A 22,918-nucleotide genomic window follows, 5' to 3' on the forward strand; every position below is an offset into this window, starting at 1 on the left:
ATATACAGTAAAAACTCTGAAAACCGGACCCTGTCCGGACTTGACCAAAAGTCCGGTTTTCAGAGGATTCCGGTTTTCAGAGGTTTTATACATTCATTGATAATTATGATGTGTTTGAACAATGACTTTGTTCAATCATTTTGTATTTACTTTTCAACCCTTTGGTTATATTATATATATAAGTTATATTATAATTTCATTTTGCAATAAATGTTTTAAGTGATCTTTAATGCAAAATGAATATAATTCAGAAAATCAGAAATTAAAACACCATATTGTCTGAAATATATCATAATATCTTTTTCATTAGCTTTGAAATATGTAATTAATGGAATTTTTTAAGTATTACAATTTTTGTATATAATTGATATCAAAACAAAGATTACTTCAAGATCAAAATTTAAAGCAAAACAGGAATCATTTAAAAAAAAGATTCCCAACTCTTTTAGTCATTTTATATTAAAAAAAACATTTATAACACATTAAAAGCATTTTTGAAAAATCATATCTCAAGGAGGAAAGACACAAATATGATGAATGAGCTATAATTTAATTGACATACACTGACAAGTGTTTTCACACCTGCATATATAAATGGAGATGACCATTACCTGGAATTTGAACATGTGAGATTGTGTTAAGATCTACATTAAAGTACACAGAAAGTTGACACTTTAAATTGCTGTCCGGTTTTCAGAGGATCTTTTATGCATGTTTAGCATTAGAAACCATAGAAAATCGTCCGGTTTTCGGAATTCAGAGGTTCCGGTATTCAGAGGATTTTTTTTCAATGAACATATACGGAGAAAATACGGGACTTTTAAAATGGTCCGGTTTTCAGAGGATTCCGGTTTTCAGAGGGTCCGGTTTTCAGAGTTTTTACTGTAGTTTGAAGAGACATATAGGCTGAACGTGGTAGGATGTTGTAATTTGTTATATGTATTTTTTCTATATTGTACCCTATATTGTACATAACACAATGTCACTCTAATAAAATTTAATTACTTACTTTCTAACTTAATACCTTATTAATTTATAATAAATTTATATTACTTTAGAAGTCTGTATTGAACAAAATATCCAAAAAAAGTTACAGAAGCCAAAAAAACATGAAATATTGCATTCCATATTATTTCAAACTCCAATTATACTCAATTAAAACCCAACAAACTACCAATATAAGTGATAGACCTCTAAATCTTTGTTTTGACATAACTAACTTAGAATCATCAATATAAGTAAACAATTACATATAAATATGAATAACAATACATGTAATTAAAACTAGAAATAAACACATACTACATGAAAAACCAATAAACCTGGTAAACATCAAAAAAGTTGAAAATGTCATAATTCATTTATAAAAAAAATTAAGAAGTATGAAAATCATATGTCAGCAAAAAAAGCATTTTATACAGACACATGACAGGTTAGACATTTTTTCTGTCCTTTTAAACATCACATTTGCATTTCCAATAACAGTTAAATCAATTTCTATTTTTTTTGTATATTTGTAAATTATGTTTTTGAGGCCTACATGTAAAATTGGGTAACCAAATGTATACCCTCAGTAAATAAAGACTTTGCTTGTTTCCTTGCTTCCTTACTTGCTTTCATAGTCTTACTTACTTACTAACTTCTGAGTAAATATTGTCACAAAACCTCAACAAGAAATGTAAAAACTTACTCTAATAATGAGAAGAAGTCCACTATATCATATTCTGACGAGTTGTTGAACCATCCCAGCAGTATATCTGTAATTCAAATTATTTTGTAAACATGTGATGCACTCATTTAATTAAATTCCACACAGAAAAGAAGTTTGAAATCTTGAAAGTTTGTAAAGTTAACCTTTGGGCTGCAGAAACAAAAATTCTCCCCTCCCGCCCAAATATCAACGGATTTTTATGTTTATCCATCAGGGCTGCGTCTTCCTTTCAGTCTGTACTCAAAAAAAATTTTTCCAAAAAGAAAAATGGTTATGTCCGGTTTGAAAGATGGAAGCCCTTTTAAGATATTTAAGGGTTTGGGTTAAGAGTTTTTATCAAAGGGTCCCCCAAGTTGTCTTTAGTAAAGGTCTTGTTCAGAGTAAAACCTGACCCTGGTTTAAATGATGGCAAAAACCTGAGATATTAGCTGTATCTTTCACAGATTTACCCCCCACCATTCTAGTATTAATGGATTGACCTTTTTCAATTCAGACAAAATCCCCCCATCTCTTGAAAATTTTAAACATTGTACGACTAATAAAAGAATGCAGACCATGATTGGACCGACAGAAAAGCAGTGTTTTTTTTTTCGTCTGACAGTTGATGGGTGAATTTAGTCGTCCGTAGCTGTTAATACTAAATATTTACCTATTATGTCTTGTCCCTCCTTTGGGCCATGGTTAAGGGGGGTGGCTTGAATAACACCCCCCTCAACTTGTGTTAAAACCCTCCCAGGAATTTTGATTTTTCATTGAGAAGTTTATACAGTCACTTGTGGAAAGAAAATGGTTTATTCGGCTCCCCACTATTTTGGGAAAAATTTTATCAAGAAGGTTACAAGAGTGGTTTTATTTGCAGGGGTTATTTTTTCAAGGGATTTACAAACTGTATAAAAAAAATCTCCACAGGTAGATATTGAGAATATGTAGGAAGCACACTAGGAGATCTTTGATTTCTGTGACATCGAGTTTTTGATACTGGTAAACTTTAGGTGATGACTGCGTGACACCTGGTGTAAGGGTGGTGATGGAACTTTGTCTGTAAATAAACAAAAGTCAGTTTGATACATGTATTAAATATAATCTAACATGATAACATTTGTTTCACAGATAAATTTAATATCATGTTTAAGAAAAAGCAATACTGATACACCAATATGACATCACTAAATGATGACGCACTCTGACTTCCCTTCAAGCTGTGCAAAAATTTTTCTAACCACATTAGAGCAAAAGAATGAAAAGCAGACAAAGGGATTTATAGTTACTAATATTAGGTATCAGTCAATTAGAACTTAATCACTTATTAACCAATTTAACATGATTTGGTTCTTTAAATATTTATCTTAAATTTTATAACTGTCGACCAATTGATATAATTCTGGTTTTATATTTTTATATATTATTCTATAATGGTGTCCCAATTCATATAAAACACAAATACATTTATGTTGTTTATTGTGCAATACATTACATATTTATCATCTTCAATCACTCAGAATAACATATTTGTGATAAATTCCCATAAAGTCTGTCCTTGACCTTGGTATCATTTGATCACACAATAAACAACAAAACTCAATAGTGTTGGACTGTGAATTGGGCGATCCTGGTTTGATTCCTAGACGGTGCAGGTCAATTTGTTGTGATTGATCATGAAATCCTTTCTATGGTCATTTGCACCGAACCTTTGCTCTAGTATGTACAGAAGGTATCAGTTCCTTGTGAAAAAGAAGGCAACTAGAAGTTAGTAGGTGTACTGGTAGCCCAGGAATGATGTGGTTACTCAATTGTGCCCTCGTAAAGCCAATGTGGCTTACTGCTGTGATCCGGAGTGAAAACTTCCAACACCAAAATTTGTGATTTATCCAATTATTTAAAACCAAATAATATCAAATTAAACTTGATTATTATAATCTTACAAGAATGCTTGCATTAGACAATAAAATGAAAGATGTAAACTTCTTTAAACTGTACTGACCTTGAGTGACCTTTGTCTTTCTCTTTACTAGTGTCTGTCTTTGTGTCTGTTGATGACCCTAGCTAGCCAGTGAGGAGGACGAACCTGGTCCTTTAGACTTCAAATTTCTACAAGATGACCTAAACACAATATTTTAGATATTATATTTTAAGACACTAAACAATCGATTTAACATCTAAATTCTAAAATAATAAGTCTGTTTACATGCACCTGTATGTATAATTATTCATTTATGTTAAACCTTATCGCACACCAAAAAAAAAACATATATATATATAGGAATCTAAACATAAAATTATATAAATATAATTTCCAAAATATATCATTTCGAATAATACTGTGCTGCTAATATCTATTTCAAATACTCTTGTTACATCTATTTCAAATTAAACTAACTTTTAAAGGAAAAAAAGATAATAAACATTGCTAAATACTAAAAGCCTACCGTTGGTTCTAGTTTAAGCATACAGACTAAGACACCTGTCTTGCCAAAGCATGTAGTGACTTTATTAACCACTTAGCACCATAATTATATGACTTACCATGAAACTAGTCTATCTCCAACTATATATCTATAATTTATTTCATACAAGTCCTTACATATAATTATATCCCAAAACCAAAATTAAAACTAAATCTATAAATAAACAAGAAGAATCGGATCAATTTAGGTAAGAATCTAATTTTTTTCAAGAGTTCATTTAAAATATTTAGTTCAATATAAGATTAAAGAATAAATTATCAGTTCATTTTCAAAGATTCAAAGAAATTGCATTAGTTTATTTCAAAGATTGAAAAAAATCTTACAATATCATAGCATCGATCATGCATAAGTATCAAAATGCATGTACATAATTATGCAACTATAGTTTATGTTTTTTATACAACCATTAATTTTAAAAATTTCTCCATTTCCAGTATGTTATTGTGTTGTTATTGATTAATTATCTATACATAAATTTATTTCATAATTCCAGTAAAAATTGTCAGGTAACTTCCATACATAGTGAAATAGCTAACTTCGATACATAGTGAAATAATACGTGGTTACTGCTTATATAAGAAGTTAAATAAAATGTGATATAGCTATAAATTGTACATTTTACAATACACAAATGTGATATCCATGTGAATATATCATCTTTATTAATGAAAAATATGAAAAATATATCACTGTACAGTCAGATCTCTAGGAATTCAGGTCTATATAAAATCTAAATGTAATTTGTGTTTAATTACTGGCAGGTTGCATTGACTGCTCTCTTTTACTGTAAATCAAAGAACCTCAGAAAGTCAACACTGCAAAGTTCTTTTAGTTTATACTAAATCTATTTTAGTTTAATTGTGTTGGAAGCTATAAGCTTATTGAAACAATCTGTTCCTGGAAACAACCAGTAATAAGCAAAATTTGTATAGTTTCTTGCTCACGAAAACAATGGCTTGCCTCAGACCACATTTGAACAAAAGTGGCCAGCAATCCTTACATTACTAATGTGACTCTTTAAACACTTGGTCACATCGCCACATCCAAAGTTCTTTTGAGCTGCAGGCACAAGCAAGCAACAAGTACATTTGAGCCGCGCCATGACAAAACTAACATAGTGCGTTTGCAACCAGCATGGATACAGACCAGCCTGGCCCTTCCGCGCAGTCTGATCAGGATCCATGCTGTTCGTTATCAGTTTCTCTACTTGTAATAGAGTTGGTAAGCAAACAGCATGGATCCTGATCAGACTGCGCGGATGCGCAGGCTGGTCTGGATCCATGCTGGTTGCAAACGCACTATGTTGGTTTTGACGTGACACGGCTCATTTAATAACATCAGTAGATAGACTTTTAAAATGTCAGGGTTCAGACCCGCTGCTGTGAAGAGCAAATGATTCAAATTCAGCAACACTACTCAGCCACCGAGACCACCATGGTTAATATTTTCTTTCTTTATCATAGCACATATCAAAGAATTTCACAGATCTGACTGTATAGATGACATACAATGTGTTTTATGATATAAGAAAAGTTGAAAGAGAGATTAAAATGTTAAACTGTATTCTCTTGATAACAATTCAATTAAAATTACATTTTTTTAACTTAAGCTTTCAATGGTCATTTTACTAATTTTAAATTTTCTGTTTATAAAAAAATATTTAAACATTCAGATTTACATTTAATTTACATACAGCTGCTTGCTGACATCAGGAAAAAGATCACATTGTCTTAAATACTGAGAATTTGCTTAAATTCATGGTCATTAAATTTTCGTGGTTTTGTCATCAAGAACATTTTTGTGAGTTCTAAAATTCATCGGCTGTTTATTTTTCCAAAATGTAAATAATGTGATGAAAAATAATTTTATAGCAGTCAAAATGAAATTTTGTTAGATCTTGTGCTAGTGGATTGACCTAGCCATGAAAAATCACGTAAATTAGTTCCCCACAAATAATAATGATTTTGCAGTAACCTGTAAACATGAATCATGATAATATATTAAACTGTTTTAGAATTCCATATTTAGCAAAATTGTGATAAATCTATATTTATAAATTTTTCTAAACTCATTCTGCAATGTTTAATCGTTCAAACAAATTTACAAGAGAACACAAGTAAAAACATTCCAATCTCTCTCATTCAAAACACAACACAGTACAGACAGCCGAGTACCAAAAGCCCGAATTAATACGCTAGTTTGTGACTTGGTTATATCAATACAGAATTATAAAGGATAGATTTAAAGTAGCAAAAGAAATACTGACTATGATGTATTCTACCTTTTCCATAAGGTACTGCAAAATAATTAAACATTTTTCTATGATATAATATACATAGCAAATATATATGATGTCCAAATTTCATATATAAAATTAGGATTACACCCTACATAGGCTATGTATCCGTAAAGCATCACCTGCTTGAATATAAGAACAATTCAAAATTCTCCATCATCGGCTGACAGCATATTAAACTTCTCTTGAGTGCTTGACAGTGTGAAATTCTCAAAGGGGAAAAATTCAGTGAAAATCAATGCTAGAGTTATGGTTCTTGGTAAATGTTGTACAATTAAACCTCAAGACACATGTGAAGTTTCATAAGAATATCTTTAGTGGTTTTTGATAATAATAAATGTTTGAAAGAAATGGTTCCATTATATTTATAAAGTATTATACATAATTTACAACATTCTCCATCCAAAATCCTGAAATCTAAGTCATTTCTAATAGTCATAAATCACCACAGGTAAATTACTAAAGCTGCTCCCATTAAATGATTACCATTTAAATCCAGTCTTTTAACAAAACTGATCATATATTTTTATTCTTCGTTTTTTGTTTGTTTGTTTTTTAAATTTTAAAGCTTAAAATCCACACATGACATTCTCTACTAAACTGTACAGTATGAAAACAACAATCATACAGTTTACTGCTCTAAATAAACTTAACCATGCTGTATAACCAAAAATTAAGTATATCCCAAAATTTTGAAAATTTACTATATATACATACATCAACATGCTTTCTATAACATTTTTCTCTTACAGTGAAATATCAATAGAATGTCACAAAGTCACTGCAATTAAAACAGCAAAATTAAAAACCACGCATAATAAATTTCCACAAAACTCACTTTTAGTGCCTGCGATCATATCAAAAACAGAAGAGTCACGTTTGGAAGGTTCTGTGGGTTGTGGCATTGATATCACGCTGCGATGCTTGCTTTGAGGCGTGTGTCCGGCTGATACCGATGACGGTTTGCTTTCGCTTTTACTGGAACCGACGTCTCCGTTCACCACTGAACCCGGTGCAGACGGTGCTGCATGTTTCGGAGATTTGTTGTCATCTGACTTAATAAGACGATGTTTGTTCTCCAGGAGTACTGATATCAATGGTAGGTAAAGGGCGGCGATACGACCTTGAAGGGCCTGTAATTTTTATTAAGAATGAATGAATGAATGAATGAGTGAATGAATGAATAAATGAATGAATGAATGAATGAATTAATTAATGAATGAATCATACTAGCATGTTGAATAAAAAGCACGCAAATTAACACAGTCAAAACTTTCAAGCACCTACACATGTAGTGGAAAATGAGATTTGAATCCATTGTCAAAACAGCCCTTATATTTGTTGAAATTAAATCTAAACAATCTGATAATAACAACATGTATACATTAAACAGATCAAGCACATGTACAATTTGCCTGAAGATCTTACCAAACTTCAATATTCCTGTAACAAATTTAGAAGTTAAAATAACAGTCGACAGCAAATAAGCTTTACAAAATTTATTTTAATGAATCTGCTTAGTATTCTGACTAAACACTTACAGGTTTGGAGTATCTGTCATCAAAGGCATGTTTCGCAAACTGGTCTCTGAGAACATTTATTGCACATCTACGTGTTTCTTTTGACTCATTTAGCGCCATTTTAAGCTCTTGTAGAATCAGACCTGGCAGGTAATGAGTTTTACGATATTCCTCTGATAGTGTGTAGTCACTCTTCAGATCTGTAAATATCACATCATATTATAACATACAGGATATTAAATGAGTGTAGATTTAATACTAAATTTATTGGACGAGTTGAATAAAATCATATTCTTTTTATTTTAACGAGTTCAATAAATTTAGTATTAAATCTACACAGATATATCTTTTTATCACATATCTAAAATAGGAACGGTTTACAGTTAAAAAGAGTCAGTTTTCAATGACACGCCTATAGTGTAACGCTAACATTAGTGCACTTTAACACTATGTTTGTATATAACGCAAATGATGTCACATCAAAGTGTTATTACATTAGTGTAATTTCGTTTTTAATAAATGGCTTTATTGTGTTTAGGTGATAATAAACAACTCATATCTCAACCATTATAATATCATAACCCTTAACCTGGTGAATTTCATAAAATAGACTTGCTCATCATCCATTTTTGTACCTGTCCATTATCAATATTTTTTTTAATTATCTAAATCGCCCTTCAGCTTTTCTTATGGTTAAATATGTTATTTTTGGATAAATCATTTCATATAATTGTCAAATCAAAAGAATTAAGGTGGAAAATGAATCTTGCCGATGACAAAATACATAAACAATGAAGAAATCCCTCGATACCTCTAATCTACCTGTCCACTCTCTGTATTTAAATTAGTAAAGCAGACAATTTGTTCCCTGATCTGCTATTTTTAGAAACAAAGTTAACATCCCTGGCGCGTTTTAAATAGCTCTCAGGATGCTGTTTTGAATAGGGCTTAACTTTGATATGAGGTACATTTCCAAGATATTATTTTATTGAAATATTTACTTTGAAACAACACAGAATTGTTTTTCCGATAGAAAATAAAAACTAAAAGTTGCTTTAAAATTTTAAGTTTGTAAGCGAACAGTATAGAGCCTGTTCAGATTGCTCAGATATGCATGCTTAGGGCCTAGGTAGGGCTAAACAGTTACAGCAGGTGAAGGGTTAAATCACCCTGTATCCTAAATAAAACTGTATAATTACTAAAAAAAAAAATAACTACCGGTATAATTGTTAAGTGCACTTAACAATTTAAGAATGTAGGAACTGAAATCACACTATAAGTAACTTACAGGACTGGTGTAAACTAAAGTTCTTACAGGTGTAAACTAAAGTTCTTATCTAGAAATGTGTAATGATTTATTTTTTCCTATGTTCACTCCAACTTTAGTAAAATATTCGATAGATATCTGAATTTTAAAATCATACCAAATCTACCATACAAAATGTAAGTTCACTTCTTTCTCAATCAATTACAAGGCATTCATGAAAATGTAAGGCATTCATTTGTCTGATTTAGCTATACTATAAAATTTGTTGCTACAATGTTGGTTTATACAGAATTTATTTCAGTTCGATTGTGCAGGAAGCTATAAGCTTATAAACGCACTTTCGAATCCGTTCCTGGGACCAACCAGTACTGAGCAATGAGTGTAAATTTTCTTGCTCAAGGAAACAACCACTTGCCCCTGTCAGGGTTTGAACCAATGCGGCTAGCGATCATTAGATTACTAGTCCGAAGCGTTAACCACTTGGCCATGCCGCCACTTTAATGTTACAAAGTTGCTAGCTTTATTAAGTGTACATTGACTCTAAGTTATCCTTCCATATCTTATTTCAAGCAGAACTCTAGCAAATCGAAAGCTATTTCACTGTTCATGTCCATCAATGAAAATCTAAATATAGCTTTGATTTTAAATGACTTTTAAGTTTAAAAATATCAAAGGAAATTAATAAATACACTAAGAAAGCATACTTTGTCTTTTCCACAAAGTATTAAATTAATTTTTCCTAGGCTTTTGAATGACCCTATTTAATATCAAACACGGATAAATTTCAATAAACATTAATTAAAATTTCGATATTAATTTAAATTAGCTAATACTATCTATATTATGCAAATAAAACATAAATATAAATCAAATAACCTTATGCAAACAATGACTGTATTAAAACATACAAAAAAAATTATATATCTCAAGGGGACACTTTATTGGTTAGTTCTAATAAAAACAAAATCAATTTGTCAGGAAATATGAGTATTTCTAAAATCAGGAACTTGAAACTCTGAAATTATTGGCTTCAATTAAAATTGGTTTTTTTCTCTCTCATCTTGTATGTTTGAACATGACCATTTGAAAGAAATCAGGCAAATGATGTCAAAATTACAAGTTGAGGTCTCAAAAATAACTAAACATGAGTAAATGTTCCTCAAATGTGTAAATATAACTAATTTTCAATATTAATGCAATTACAATGTAATTACATACTAAAACCTGACTGGTTACTTTAATATTTGATAAAGTATCCCCTTTAGATAAAATCGGCCAAAACAAGCCATGCAGCTAAAAAGCAAAATCACATCAAAATGCATTAATTGTTGAAATCATTATCATTCTGTTGTATTGTGAAATATTGTTGATTTTTATGCAAATATATGCAAAAGGAAAAAGTCCTTTAGTATTTTTCTAATTATAGGAAATGTACTTCACTAATATATCTATTTATAGAACAAAAATTTCATTATATCTATTTATAGAACAAAAATTTCATTATATCTATTTATAGAACAAAAATTTCATTATATCTATTTATAGAATGAAACAGAATTACATTTAAATCAAACATATTCTTTATACAGAAAATGAGATTCATTACACACATGATAATGACTTCATGAAAGAACTAATAATAAATCAGCATAAAGTTAAATAGCAACAAAACAATTTATCACCATAGCAATTGAATATTAGTTCTACATCTGGTTGAATAACAAATTCTGATTGGTCATTCTTAGAAGGATCTATTTAATAAAAGCATACTACATGTACATGTATATCTTTTGCCATTTCTAGAATGTCAAAGAATGCAATTTAGTTAACAATCAAAAGAATGCAATGTAATTAACAATCAGCATTTATCATCAATTTATAATCAATTAGTAAATTTGATGGAAAATCATTCAAAATGGCAAATTCCATGCAAAGCAATGGTGTGGACATGCACTTGTGATAATAAAATTACTACACATATTTAGCAAGAGCTGTCCATAAACAGTACCCTCAACTATTCTCAGTGCTTGACAGTAAGAATTTAAGGGCATAACCTAATATATTGGATGATCGCAGAAAACAAGTATGTGAAGTTTAAATTCCCTTCAGTAGTTTTGGAGATACCAACTAATATTAAACTTGCACGCAAAAACTTTACTGAAGTGTGACGCTGACAACAACTCTCCTCCCTTTTCTTTGAATAGTCCAGCTAAGAACTAATTAAAAATCTATATTTCTATCACATATATTGTCAAGTGGAGCAATGAAGTTTAATTTTTATGATTTTTTTTTGGTCACACCAACACTGTGAAGGTCATATGAAGACTTTCCAGCTTAACTGGTGAAGGAAGACCTTATTTCATGCATTTAGATAAGCTAGCTGGATAGCTTCCTCACATGGAATAATTAAAAGACTTTTGTGGGATCTAAACCCACAGCAATGGTTTGAAGTCAAAGACCTTAACCACTCTGCCATGATGATGATGATGATGATGATGATGATGATGATTATGATGGGCAATGGTAATGAACATATTATGCTTATGATATGTTGATGATAATTATATTCACAAAAATGTTATTGAAAGTGATGGTGATCTTGATGATGATGATGATGATGATAGTGATGATGATAGTAGTTAAAGCATATTAAAAAGCATAATACAATGTAATCATGATAAAATAATAATGCATAACACAAAACTGATTACAAAGGCAAATGTTATATATAATATCACTACATTATAATAACTGCTTAACTGTTTATATATAATATGTATGTTGTCTTTGTGAAATAAACTCTGATTTATGTGTGTTCCCCCCTCAAACAACTAATTTTGTAATAAACAAAATACATGTATAGGGTATTAGAACAATATATACCTAACCTATGTGCCTTACTAAATCACAATATTCAAAGTGTAAGAAATATGCAGAAATGCAACAGTGCTTAAGGCATTTTCAAGACAAGACATCTGGAAATAAAAGTTAACAAAATGCTAGAAACAACAAAAAAGAATTTAAGAATTAATAAAATAAAAATGTCTGAAAGAGTTGGTGCAAAACTGCTGTATGTTTTACTGTTAAGAGCTACAAACCATTTCACACCAAGCACTTGCAGATTTAAAGCTTGTCAAAATAAGAAGAGGGAAACAAAAAAAGAGTTTCCAAGGAAACAAGGCTGAAAGCTTGGTATCAAAAACTGGTTGTGTCCCATTCTTCATCAAGTCACAACCATTTTACAGTAACAAGCTCTCCACAGATGGAGATAAAGAAATTAGAAACAGGAAGTGCTACCAAGAAATTAAGCTTTCCAAGCAGACGACAAAACTTAAATTGTCAGGAAAAAAAGTGCATAAAACATTTTACCTTCAAGCTTGATGTCTGTTGAACAGTGTGTATAAAACAAGTAGGCAAAGTGTTCACATTTTTCATGATTATAACATTCAAGACAAAAAATATGAATGCAAGAAAGAGAGAAATAATGAAAAGCCTAAAATATAATGATATTGAGTTACAAAAGCTGGAAAAAAATAAAGATGATTAATGAAAAGGGTGTATTAAATTCCTTTCATGTAACAGTGTTAATGAATTTTAATAACCGCATTCGACAATAATTGCAAGGGGAAATAAAAGAAAAATCAAGGTGCTGAATTATATACCCTTATTCTTCATTTAACACAGTAAAAAATAATTATATATACAATATATATATCGAATTATATATGAACTTGACATCAAAATATATATGTTTGAATGAATTTCTTTAATTGGTAATTTAATTAATGATCATTTACTCCCAAAAGTAATGACCTATTTTGTAACACAATACCTCAACATGAAACACTCCAAAGAAATACGGAAGATATATGGCCTACAAAATACTAGACACAAAGTCAAAAGGTGAAACCTATTTGAGTCTTTGGTTTTACTTCACACCCAACACAGTTAAGGTTTGGTGGAGGAAAAACTCAGGTGCCCTTCCGTGTATTACTTCAGGCACAAACAGGCACCTGAGAAGAACCACCAAGGTTTTGTAAGCCAGATGGATAGCTTCCTCACATGAAAAAATCAGAAGTCCCTGGATTCAAGGTTATAGATGTGGGCGGCTACTGGTTAGGCAGGATGTAAACATATCATAATCAAACTCACTGATTTTTATTTGGTTAATACAGAATTTATTTTAGTTCGATTGTGTAGGAAGCTATAAGCTTATAGAAACACTTTCGAATCTGTTCCTGTAACCAACCAGTACTGAACAATGAGTGTAAAGTTTCTTGCCTAAGGAAACAACGACTTGTCCTTGACGGGGTTTGAACCCATGCGGCTAGCGATCATTAGATTACTAGTCTGATGCGTTAACCACTTGGCCATGTCGCCACATATTGATTTTTTTTGTCAATGTTTTCAGTATTATGAAATATTAAACACAAAGCTATCAATTTTAACAAAATTAAGGGTATATAATTCAACATCAAAATACATGTGTTATGTCATTATGTAGTCTTAATGATTCCAAAAATAATCTTGACCTTCTCACATGCCAAAGGTCAACATTATTTTCAATCAAACCAGTATTACTATATATTAACATGTATCACAATCTTTAATTGCTTATGAAATAGCTGGACAGCTAAAATAGTTTCAAACTTTAGAGTAAAAGCAGTTTTAAAGCAACAAATTATTTTTTAACAACATAAGCATGTAGCAAAGTGCAAGTTCCAAAGGAAGAAGTCAAAATAACTTGTAAACAAATTAAATACAGTTTTTCTGAAAAATATAGAATTAATTTTTATGTCACAATGTGTTTAAATATAAAGACACAGTCTGAGAATAAAAATTTCCATTAAAAATCAGTAAGGTAGAATAAAGAGACACAGTCTGGAAATGACTTATGGTACAATTGACTTATGGTACAATTAACTTACAGTTAATAATATCAGTCACATTTAGTATGTATGAGAAAAAAGCAAGGATTAAAAAACTCAAACAAATGACAACTTCGAAAATATTTGAACCTATGATGTTATATTGTTTTATCAGAGATATGCTAACAATTTAGTAATGCTGCTGATGTGTTAACATTCTAGTCATGTTGTTTGTAAACAAGAAGTATATAAATTTGATATAGCAATAATTCTGTGGCAGCCGTTTATTACACTTTTAATGCATGTTAATTAATTATGTGCATTTTCATATGAAGTTATTTATACATTTGTAAGTAAATAAATATATGAATATTTGGTATGTTTAAATGTTAAATGCAATCATAAAAAATATGCATAATAATGGAAATATACAAGTATAGTTTTCATAGTAAAATTTATTCGAACAAAATATATTGTAACAATTTAAAATTCATTAACTTTTTCCCTACTCTTTATATTGTATTAAAGAAACTCCCTGAGGTATTTTGACATGACAAGATTGGAAATGTTTTTTAAGATTTGTGTACTTTTGATGAAAGTTTGGACCAATAACCTGTGTGCAAAATTCTAGATCATTTGCTCAACCTATTTTTCTATTTTTCAAGAAAAATCATTGTAATTTTGCAAAATGACCAAAACTTGAAAGGCCTTTAAATGCTTTTACCTCAAATAAGGCTGTGAATCAAACACAAAATTGATTTTCAATTGAATTCTGAGTATATCTTTTAAGAAAAGAAATCTCCATTCTAAATAACCCACTTGAACTTTGTAAGAATTTCAAACATTATATTCTTAGCCCTTTTGACCTCAGTGGAGCATCTTTAATACTTATTTCTCCGGCCTAATTAATGACAACCATTACCATACTATTAACATAATAAAAATGTCCTAGTTTGAATATCGTGAACTTATGATTCTTAACTATAATAGAGCTTTGAAGACTCAGGTTTAGCAGCACAATGTACAGAATTGTATTAGGCAGCAAAGATGAAAATAACCTGGCAAAAATTATGTGCCAAATAACCTGGCAAAAATTATGTGCCAAATGACCTGGCAAAAATTATATGCCAAATGACTTGGCAAAATTATGTGCCAAATAACCTGGTAAAATCATGTGCCAAATGACATGGCAAAACCATGTGTCAAATAACCTGGTAAAATCATGTGCCAAATAACCTGGCAAAATCATGTGCCAAATGACATGGCAAAATCATGTGCCAAATAACCTGGTAAAATCATGTGCCAAATAACCTGGCAAAATCATGTGCCAAATGACATGGCAAAATCATGTGTCAAATAACCTGGTAAAAACATGTGTCAAATAACCTGGTAAAATCATGTGCCAAATAACCTAGCAAATTGTGTGCCAAGTAATGCCAAATAACCTTGAAAATCATGTGCCAAATAACCTGTTAAAATCATGTGCCAAATAATCTGGAAGAATCATGTGCCAAATACCCTGACAAAATCATGTGTCAAATAACCTGGTAAAATTATGTGCCAAATAACCTGTTAAAGTCATACCTCCTATTTCAATATCATTTTCATATTTAAGAGTTAATACCAAAAATAAAACATCAACCTGTTGTTTAATTTTTCCAAAACCATTTTGTCAGTAGCAAATAATTTAACACTTCTACTGCCAAGCCCCAAAAAATTACCCAAAACATTTGTTATTCTAAAACTCTTGTTTACTATGAACTTTTTAACTTTTTTTTGTACTGACAAATGAGAGAAGAGATATTTACCTTTGTATGATTTAATAAGGCCCCTCCTCATTAGTGGTAATGATAAAGGAATGTAATGTTCATGACTGCTGATGATTCGTAGAAACTCAAACTTAAATTCATGTAGCATCTGAAAATAAAAATAGAAAATTCAGTGTGAGCATTGTTTAAAATGAATATTCAGTCATCTACAACTCAGAAACATTATTTCTCTGAATGTAAAAGAATTACATATAAAAACTTAAAAACATATATGAGAGTCAGCTAACACTTTTCATTTGTTGGGTTTGAAGTACATTTTGTAATACTGTAAAAGGTAAGATGGTGACTTTCCAGCTTTCCTGAAAAAGAAAGATCTTAGGTTTTCAATTATGCATTTTTTCATAAAAAGAATCCAAAGTCCCTTGTAAAAATCAAACCTCAGTAGTAAGGTTTTAGCTCTGTTACTTGTAATATTGTAAAATGGATTTGTTCTTTTTTGAATTAAGGAAGATACCAGAAACTTTATGATAAAAATATATATTAAGCATTTAGCTTTTACCATCCCATATACAATCAAAACTGTTGACAAAGGTCACCTAAAGGAGATACCAAGCATGGCCTTTCTAGACAAGTGGTCTTTATTTTGCAGGTGACTCACACAAAGTGTTGTTGAGCAGTGGCTTTAATTAACAGGGTGGTCTTTACTTACACATGGTCTTTAACACAGGTTTGACTGTATAGACAAAAATCTCGGGCATGATTTTGTTATGTCCTTGTTAAATTAAGGTACAGTATAAAGTCAGGTTAGAATGTGCAAGCATTTCTGGTTATAAACTGGTGACATATAAATCATTCCTGTAACTAAGGTACAAATAATTCAAAGGGTTAATGAACATGATACAGGTATGAGTTTAAATATTTACCCTATGTTCAACTACAGCAAAGCTAAGTAAATGATGAGAAATGAGTTGGAACACAACACCTCTGTCCATCAATGTGAAACACATCTGTAATACACAAAACATATCAGTTAAAATCATTTGACCAAAACTGTAATCTTGACATTCATGTTCATTTTTTGGTAAAACAAATGTATGTGTAATTGTTTTGCCATCTTATGTTTTTTTTGTATTAACTATTTTTCATAACACTAGCTTTCTTTTTGGTTCTTCTTTTTATTTTCTATGATCAAAAAGGCTAAATTTGAAAATTTCTAAAATTGGAAAAAAATTGTCTTCTAATTTTTGTTATACTCTATTTCAACATACTTTGACAAAGTAAGCAAGACTGAAGTTTGCATTTCTTGTCTCCCTATGAGCCTCCTTGTATTTACTGGTTATGTATGGTGTTATAGTCTGTATCAAAGTTTGTAACTTAAACTGGTAATCACTGGAAAATCTCTCATTTCTCGGCATCTGAAGAGAAAAAAAGGTTATATCAAACCCTTAACACAATAAAGATCTTCAATAGACCTAACAATCTTTCAATCTTAATTATTATTTTAGGGGGTACATAATAGCAAAAAGTGCCCACCATAATCAGATGGAATGAATGCACTGGCTGATCTTATTTTATTTTAGTTAGATTGCATTGGAAGCAATATGCCTTTTGAAACACTTTCGAATCTGTTCCTGGAACCAACCGGTACTAAACAGTGAATGTAGAATTTCTTGCTTAACCCTTTCACTGCCATAGGGACGGCTCATGCCGTCCCTGTTATTTTCGGCGTATTTGCCATATGGACGGCTTTAGCCGTTTCTATTATAATAATAGTAATAATAATAAATTAATAATAATTATAATAAAAATAATAATAAATATAAAGAAAATTATACCATCGACAATGATTATTATTAAACTCACAGATTTGGAAACATATATAATAAATATAATACTAATAATAGATAATAATAATTATATTAATTAATGATATAGTAATTTCTTAGAAAACCCTCTGGCAAATAGGTGATCAATAAAACAATAACCCTCTGGCAGCGAAAGGGTTAAGGAAACAACAGCTTGCCCCTGACAGGGTTTGAACCCACTTGGTCAGCAATCCTTAGATTACTTATCTGACATGTTAACCACTCGGTCACACCATCACAGGCTGATCTTGGTCTGAACTTGTTACAAGGTTAAAATTTAAAATGAAAGAATCATACATGCATATTGTTGTAAAAGTTAGATACATTATCTAATGTGGCTAATCTTTATATAGCAAATAATAAATTGTTCAAGAACAAAATATGAGCCGCGTCACGACAAAACCAACATAATGGGTTTGCGACCAGCATGGATCCAGACCAGCCTGCGCATCCGCGCAGTCTGATCAGGATCCATGCTGTTCGCTATCAGTTTCTCTACTTGTAAAAGGGTTGGTTAGCGAACAGCATGGATCCTGATCAGACTGCGTGGATGCGCAGGCTGGTCTGGATCCATGCTGGTCGCAAACACATTATGGTGGTTTTGTCATGACGCTGCTAATATTTTTATTCATCATATAAATGTTCATACTAAATCACTTTAAAACTCTTATCAATTTTTTTTTTTGAAGGAACATTTTATTAAGAATTATCAAATGAAACATTCCTACTATTTTTATCAATATCTGAAATATTTACAGAAAATATGGTTTCATTTATCACACAAGAGATTCTCCTATTTTTTTTCCCATTCATTTTCATTTCTTCAATAAACTTTCATATAATGTCAGTAATCAGCTTAGTTTAGATTAAATGTTGCAAGCTACCTCATGGACATTTCCTAATGATTAAAGTATATAAAGCTATATATCTGATGCAAAAATTATTGTTTGAATTTTAAAAAGTATACTTCCAAAATGCTTGTATGAAATAAATATGGTAATTTATTGCTTTAAAGGCGAATGGCGCATGCACAAAAATCTTTGCTAAACGGATAAAACCCTACTTAAAACAGCAAAATAACATTTTATTCTGTTTACATACATTATTCATGTGTATTAAATGAAAGAGACATTTTATGTTGCAACTTTTTTGGGAATCAACCATATAATAATGGAACCAATATAACTTTACTGTTGATACATTTTATCAAAATATTTCATAAGATATAGATTTATACCCTTTATACACAATACAAAGAAACAGACTATAGTTATCATGTTATTTACCTTGACTCTCTCACCATCAATTAGATACTGGGTCATACTCTTGATAAGTATTTCAAAGAAGAACCACGAGTTGTTCAGGAACTTCACCACCACCACCTGATCTGCGTTGGCAGGCCGTAAAATCATTGTCAGACTTTTTGCCAGCTCCTCGTGTACTGTCTTATGTTTACTGCCTTTTGGAACAGGCTCTGCACGGAATATGAACTGAAAATGACACAATACAGTAAAAATGTTTGACGTCTGTCAAATTTGCTATATTATAATTATATGAAGGGATGATTTAGCCTAAATTCAGAACTAACTAAGATTGACATCATGGCTGTGAAAAAAAATGCTTCGTAATAATTTTACAATTCAACAGTTTGTGCAGGATATACTTCTGTTACTTTCTAATGTTCAAATGTTTTTTTCTGCAAACACATTTTGTGTTTTAAACTATTTTCATGATTTCTTTATGTAAAATAGTAGTAACTTACCTTCACATATTTTTCCAACATTTCTAACTTCTCAGCATCCTGTACTTCTGACACGATGTGGATAACAACCCTGAAATATAGACATTCATATATCACATTAAGACATCATAATTGAGCCACGTCGCGACAAAACCAACATAGTGCGTTTGCTACCAGCATGGATCCAGACCAGCCTGCGCATCTGGGCAGTCTGATCAGGATCCATGCTGTTCGCTATCAGTTTCTCTACTTGTAATAGAGTTGGTAAGCGAACAGCATGGATCTTGATCAGACTGCGCGGATACGCAATATGTTGGTTTTGTCGTGACGCGGCTCATATGATACTAAAACTATGATATACAATGTGAAATACAATATTTAGACAAGATCTTACCCCTGCATATCTTGTACAATGGACTTGCCTAATTTTTATATGAAATTTGGAATAGTTCATCTAGAGTTAAAGGAATTTCAGTATTATTATACTTAATTAAGCAGTAATTTAGGACATACGTCCTCTCAAATGCATGCATGTGGCAGGTTAAAAAAATGTTGCACTGCTGTTGGACAATTCAAAAGTAGGTAAATAAATATTTGAAAAACTTCTAAAATGTGATTGGTTAAAATACAGAACACTACTATTGGACAATTTTAAATGAGAATCAACCAATCAGTTGCTGTAATTATAAACTGATCTTAAACAGCAAAATGTAAAGCTATGTGCCAAGTTTTTAAACATAGCATCCATTTTAGGAATAATATTGATTTGCATGAATGTGAAGAAGTTGAAAAGGTACAGATAATGGTATTAGTAAGTATAAATTTTACCTGACAGCATTCATGGAAATGTCTTCACTTTGTGTATTGGCTACAAGTTTAAACAGCATGTTCAGAATGGTGGGTAGGAACTGTATATATGCACTGACATCTACTGCATGAAGGGACTGTAATATATATTATATAATTTACCTTATTATATAATGGATGGTAAAATATAAGATAGTTTAGCAGGCATTGTAGGGATGTGGTAATATTTTAAATAATTTGGTTATATTCTGAATGATGTGATAATCTTACAGTAATGTGGCAAAATTTTTAAAGTGATGTGGTAAATTTTGATATTGTGTGGTAATATCTTGAAATGATGTGGTAACATTTGAAATAGTATGGTACAATTTAAATGATATTGTAAAATTTAAAATGGTGTGGTAAAAGTTGAACAAAGATATAATATTTGAAATAGTGTTGTAAAACTTTAAAGGGATTTTATTATATTTGATACAGTATGGTTAAATTCTGAAGTGATGTAGAAATATATGATATAGTGTGATCATATTTGATGAGATGTTATAATATCTGATATAGTGATGTAAAAATTGAATTAATATTAAGATATTTCAAATAATGTGGTAAAGTTAAAAGTGATATGGTGATATTTGAAACAGAGTAGTAAATCATGAAGTGAATTGGTAGATGATATTTGAAATGGTGGGAAAATGTTTGAAAGAGTGTGGTAACATTTCAAATAATGTGGTAATATTTGAGTTGTATGTCAATAATTGGTAATCAACTTAAACTTCAATTACCCTCAACATAATTTATCAAATGACCATAGAAAAAATATCATTGTAATACTTTAGGCAAATCTTAGGATGTGCAAGACAAAATTTGTAAAATATATACAAAAATAATCCCATTTTTCCACAAAATATGTGTCATTGTTGGCAAATACATGTTAATAGTGTAATTTATTCAAGGAAAGGAGGGAAAGTACAAAAATACTATTAGAAGATGATAAACTTAAATATATGTAATATATATTGTGAGAAAGAGTTTACCACAGGTGAATTATTGATACAATTTTACATGTATATGAAAATTATATGTAATATCCTTCATTTTCAATCATTTCGAAAAGAAGCAAATTTTTAAACAGTAGCATAGCTGTAACCACTGAACTCCTTTCAAATTAAACCATCTTTATATTAACAATACACATACATATGTACATGGCATAGTACTGACCAAGTATGTAAGTTCAATATCTATGATTTAAATTTTTACCCCCCTAAAGTTGTAAAATGAACTTGCCCTGTTTAATATTTTAGAAATTTGTTATTTCTATGGATTTCAATATGGAAATACTCAAATAGAGTACAAAACAGTTTATAGATAGATCAGATTAAAGAAGGCTTGGCTGATATGGCTCTATTCTTGTGACTTAAGCCTGTCTTCTTAAAAGCTAGCTCTAAAGAGGACAATTTTGGTATGCAGTATTTTCAATGCAAGCATAAATACCCAGAAGCAAATACTTATGCACCATTTCTGTTGTGTTTTTTTTACTGTGAAATTCATTAATAAGCTCCTGAATAAGAAAGCTTAAGCCTTTTACTAACCAAGCCAGGTGAATAATGTTTCATGTATAACAGCATGGTGAATGTTTAAATACATTATTTCAAGGAGTAAAATTCAGTTAGTTTTATTTGTTTGTTTTTTTTCTGTTTTTTATTTTACTCAAGGAAAAAATGAAAAATTCCCTCTTTTAGCCTAATTAATAATATTTCCAACTTTTATTATTAATACCATTTCACTTTTATTAAATAAAGCACACAAAAAATCCAAAATTTTCAATCATTAAATTCTTAAACAAGAGCACCACATGCAGTGCTAACACTCATACTTTTAGGGCAATGAGTATCAAAAGTATTCTTAGTTAAAAAGGGGCATAACTCCTAAATATTTTAATTTCAGAATTATGCCCCTTGTCTTACAACTTTTGTTCTGATAATGAAGAATTACAAGTTTCATGTTAAACTTTGATTATTTTGAAATCTTTTTTCTTAATAGATCATTTTGATTAAGAAAGGTCATAACTTTGAATATAGCTTTCATAATCATTCCGACAACAACGACCATGTCAACAACTACACAGCAATCATAATAGCTCAAATTTTTCTTTTAATTAGATGAGCTTAAAATGTTTAACAAAGCTTGTTCCACGCACTGTTTTCATAATGATAACTTTTTGTCATTGTAATAATAGCAAATGTAATTTAGAACAACTTCAAATGTCTAGTTGTATCTAAAATATTATAATTAAATTCAACATCATCAACATTCAACACCCAACCTATGGTTGATCCAAAATTTATTTAGGAAATTAATATGGAGAAAATTTATAAATTGTGTACAGATTAAAGCAAATCCGAAACTTGTATCAAAATAGATCAAATTCTAGCAATCTAAGTAAAGCATACATAATTTCAAAAGTAATATTCTATTTTGAGTATTAAAACAATACTACATGTACATCACTACTTATTTATTATACCAGAGGCAATTATTCCCTTCACCTATAAATTTTATGAAAAATTAGAATAATAAAAATGATAATGATATTGATGATGATCATAACT

General features: G+C 30.4%; 1 protein-coding gene across 1 annotated transcript in view; it reads right to left on the reverse strand.

Moving 5' to 3' along the window:
- The window catches only part of LOC132733039 (dedicator of cytokinesis protein 9-like), a 102,822-nt gene that overhangs the window by 38,744 nt on the left and 41,160 nt on the right, over positions 1 to 22,918 (reverse strand). The window contains exons 22-34 of the mRNA XM_060719617.1: positions 20,331 to 20,446; positions 19,524 to 19,593; positions 19,048 to 19,251; positions 17,165 to 17,311; positions 16,820 to 16,903; positions 15,936 to 16,044; positions 12,629 to 12,643; positions 10,942 to 11,010; positions 8,014 to 8,192; positions 7,311 to 7,605; positions 6,439 to 6,472; positions 2,613 to 2,750; positions 1,691 to 1,759 (exon numbers count right to left, since the gene is read on the reverse strand). Coding sequence (XP_060575600.1) covers positions 1,691 to 1,759; positions 2,613 to 2,750; positions 6,439 to 6,472; positions 7,311 to 7,605; positions 8,014 to 8,192; positions 10,942 to 11,010; positions 12,629 to 12,643; positions 15,936 to 16,044; positions 16,820 to 16,903; positions 17,165 to 17,311; positions 19,048 to 19,251; positions 19,524 to 19,593; positions 20,331 to 20,446 — 1,529 coding nt within the window. The remainder of the gene's footprint in view (positions 1 to 1,690; positions 1,760 to 2,612; positions 2,751 to 6,438; positions 6,473 to 7,310; positions 7,606 to 8,013; positions 8,193 to 10,941; positions 11,011 to 12,628; positions 12,644 to 15,935; positions 16,045 to 16,819; positions 16,904 to 17,164; positions 17,312 to 19,047; positions 19,252 to 19,523; positions 19,594 to 20,330; positions 20,447 to 22,918) is intronic.

Source organism: Ruditapes philippinarum, unplaced genomic scaffold (genome assembly GCF_026571515.1).
Source record: "Ruditapes philippinarum isolate M1 unplaced genomic scaffold, ASM2657151v2 ctg1116_1_1_1_1, whole genome shotgun sequence".
NCBI lineage: Eukaryota > Metazoa > Mollusca > Bivalvia > Venerida > Veneridae > Ruditapes > Ruditapes philippinarum.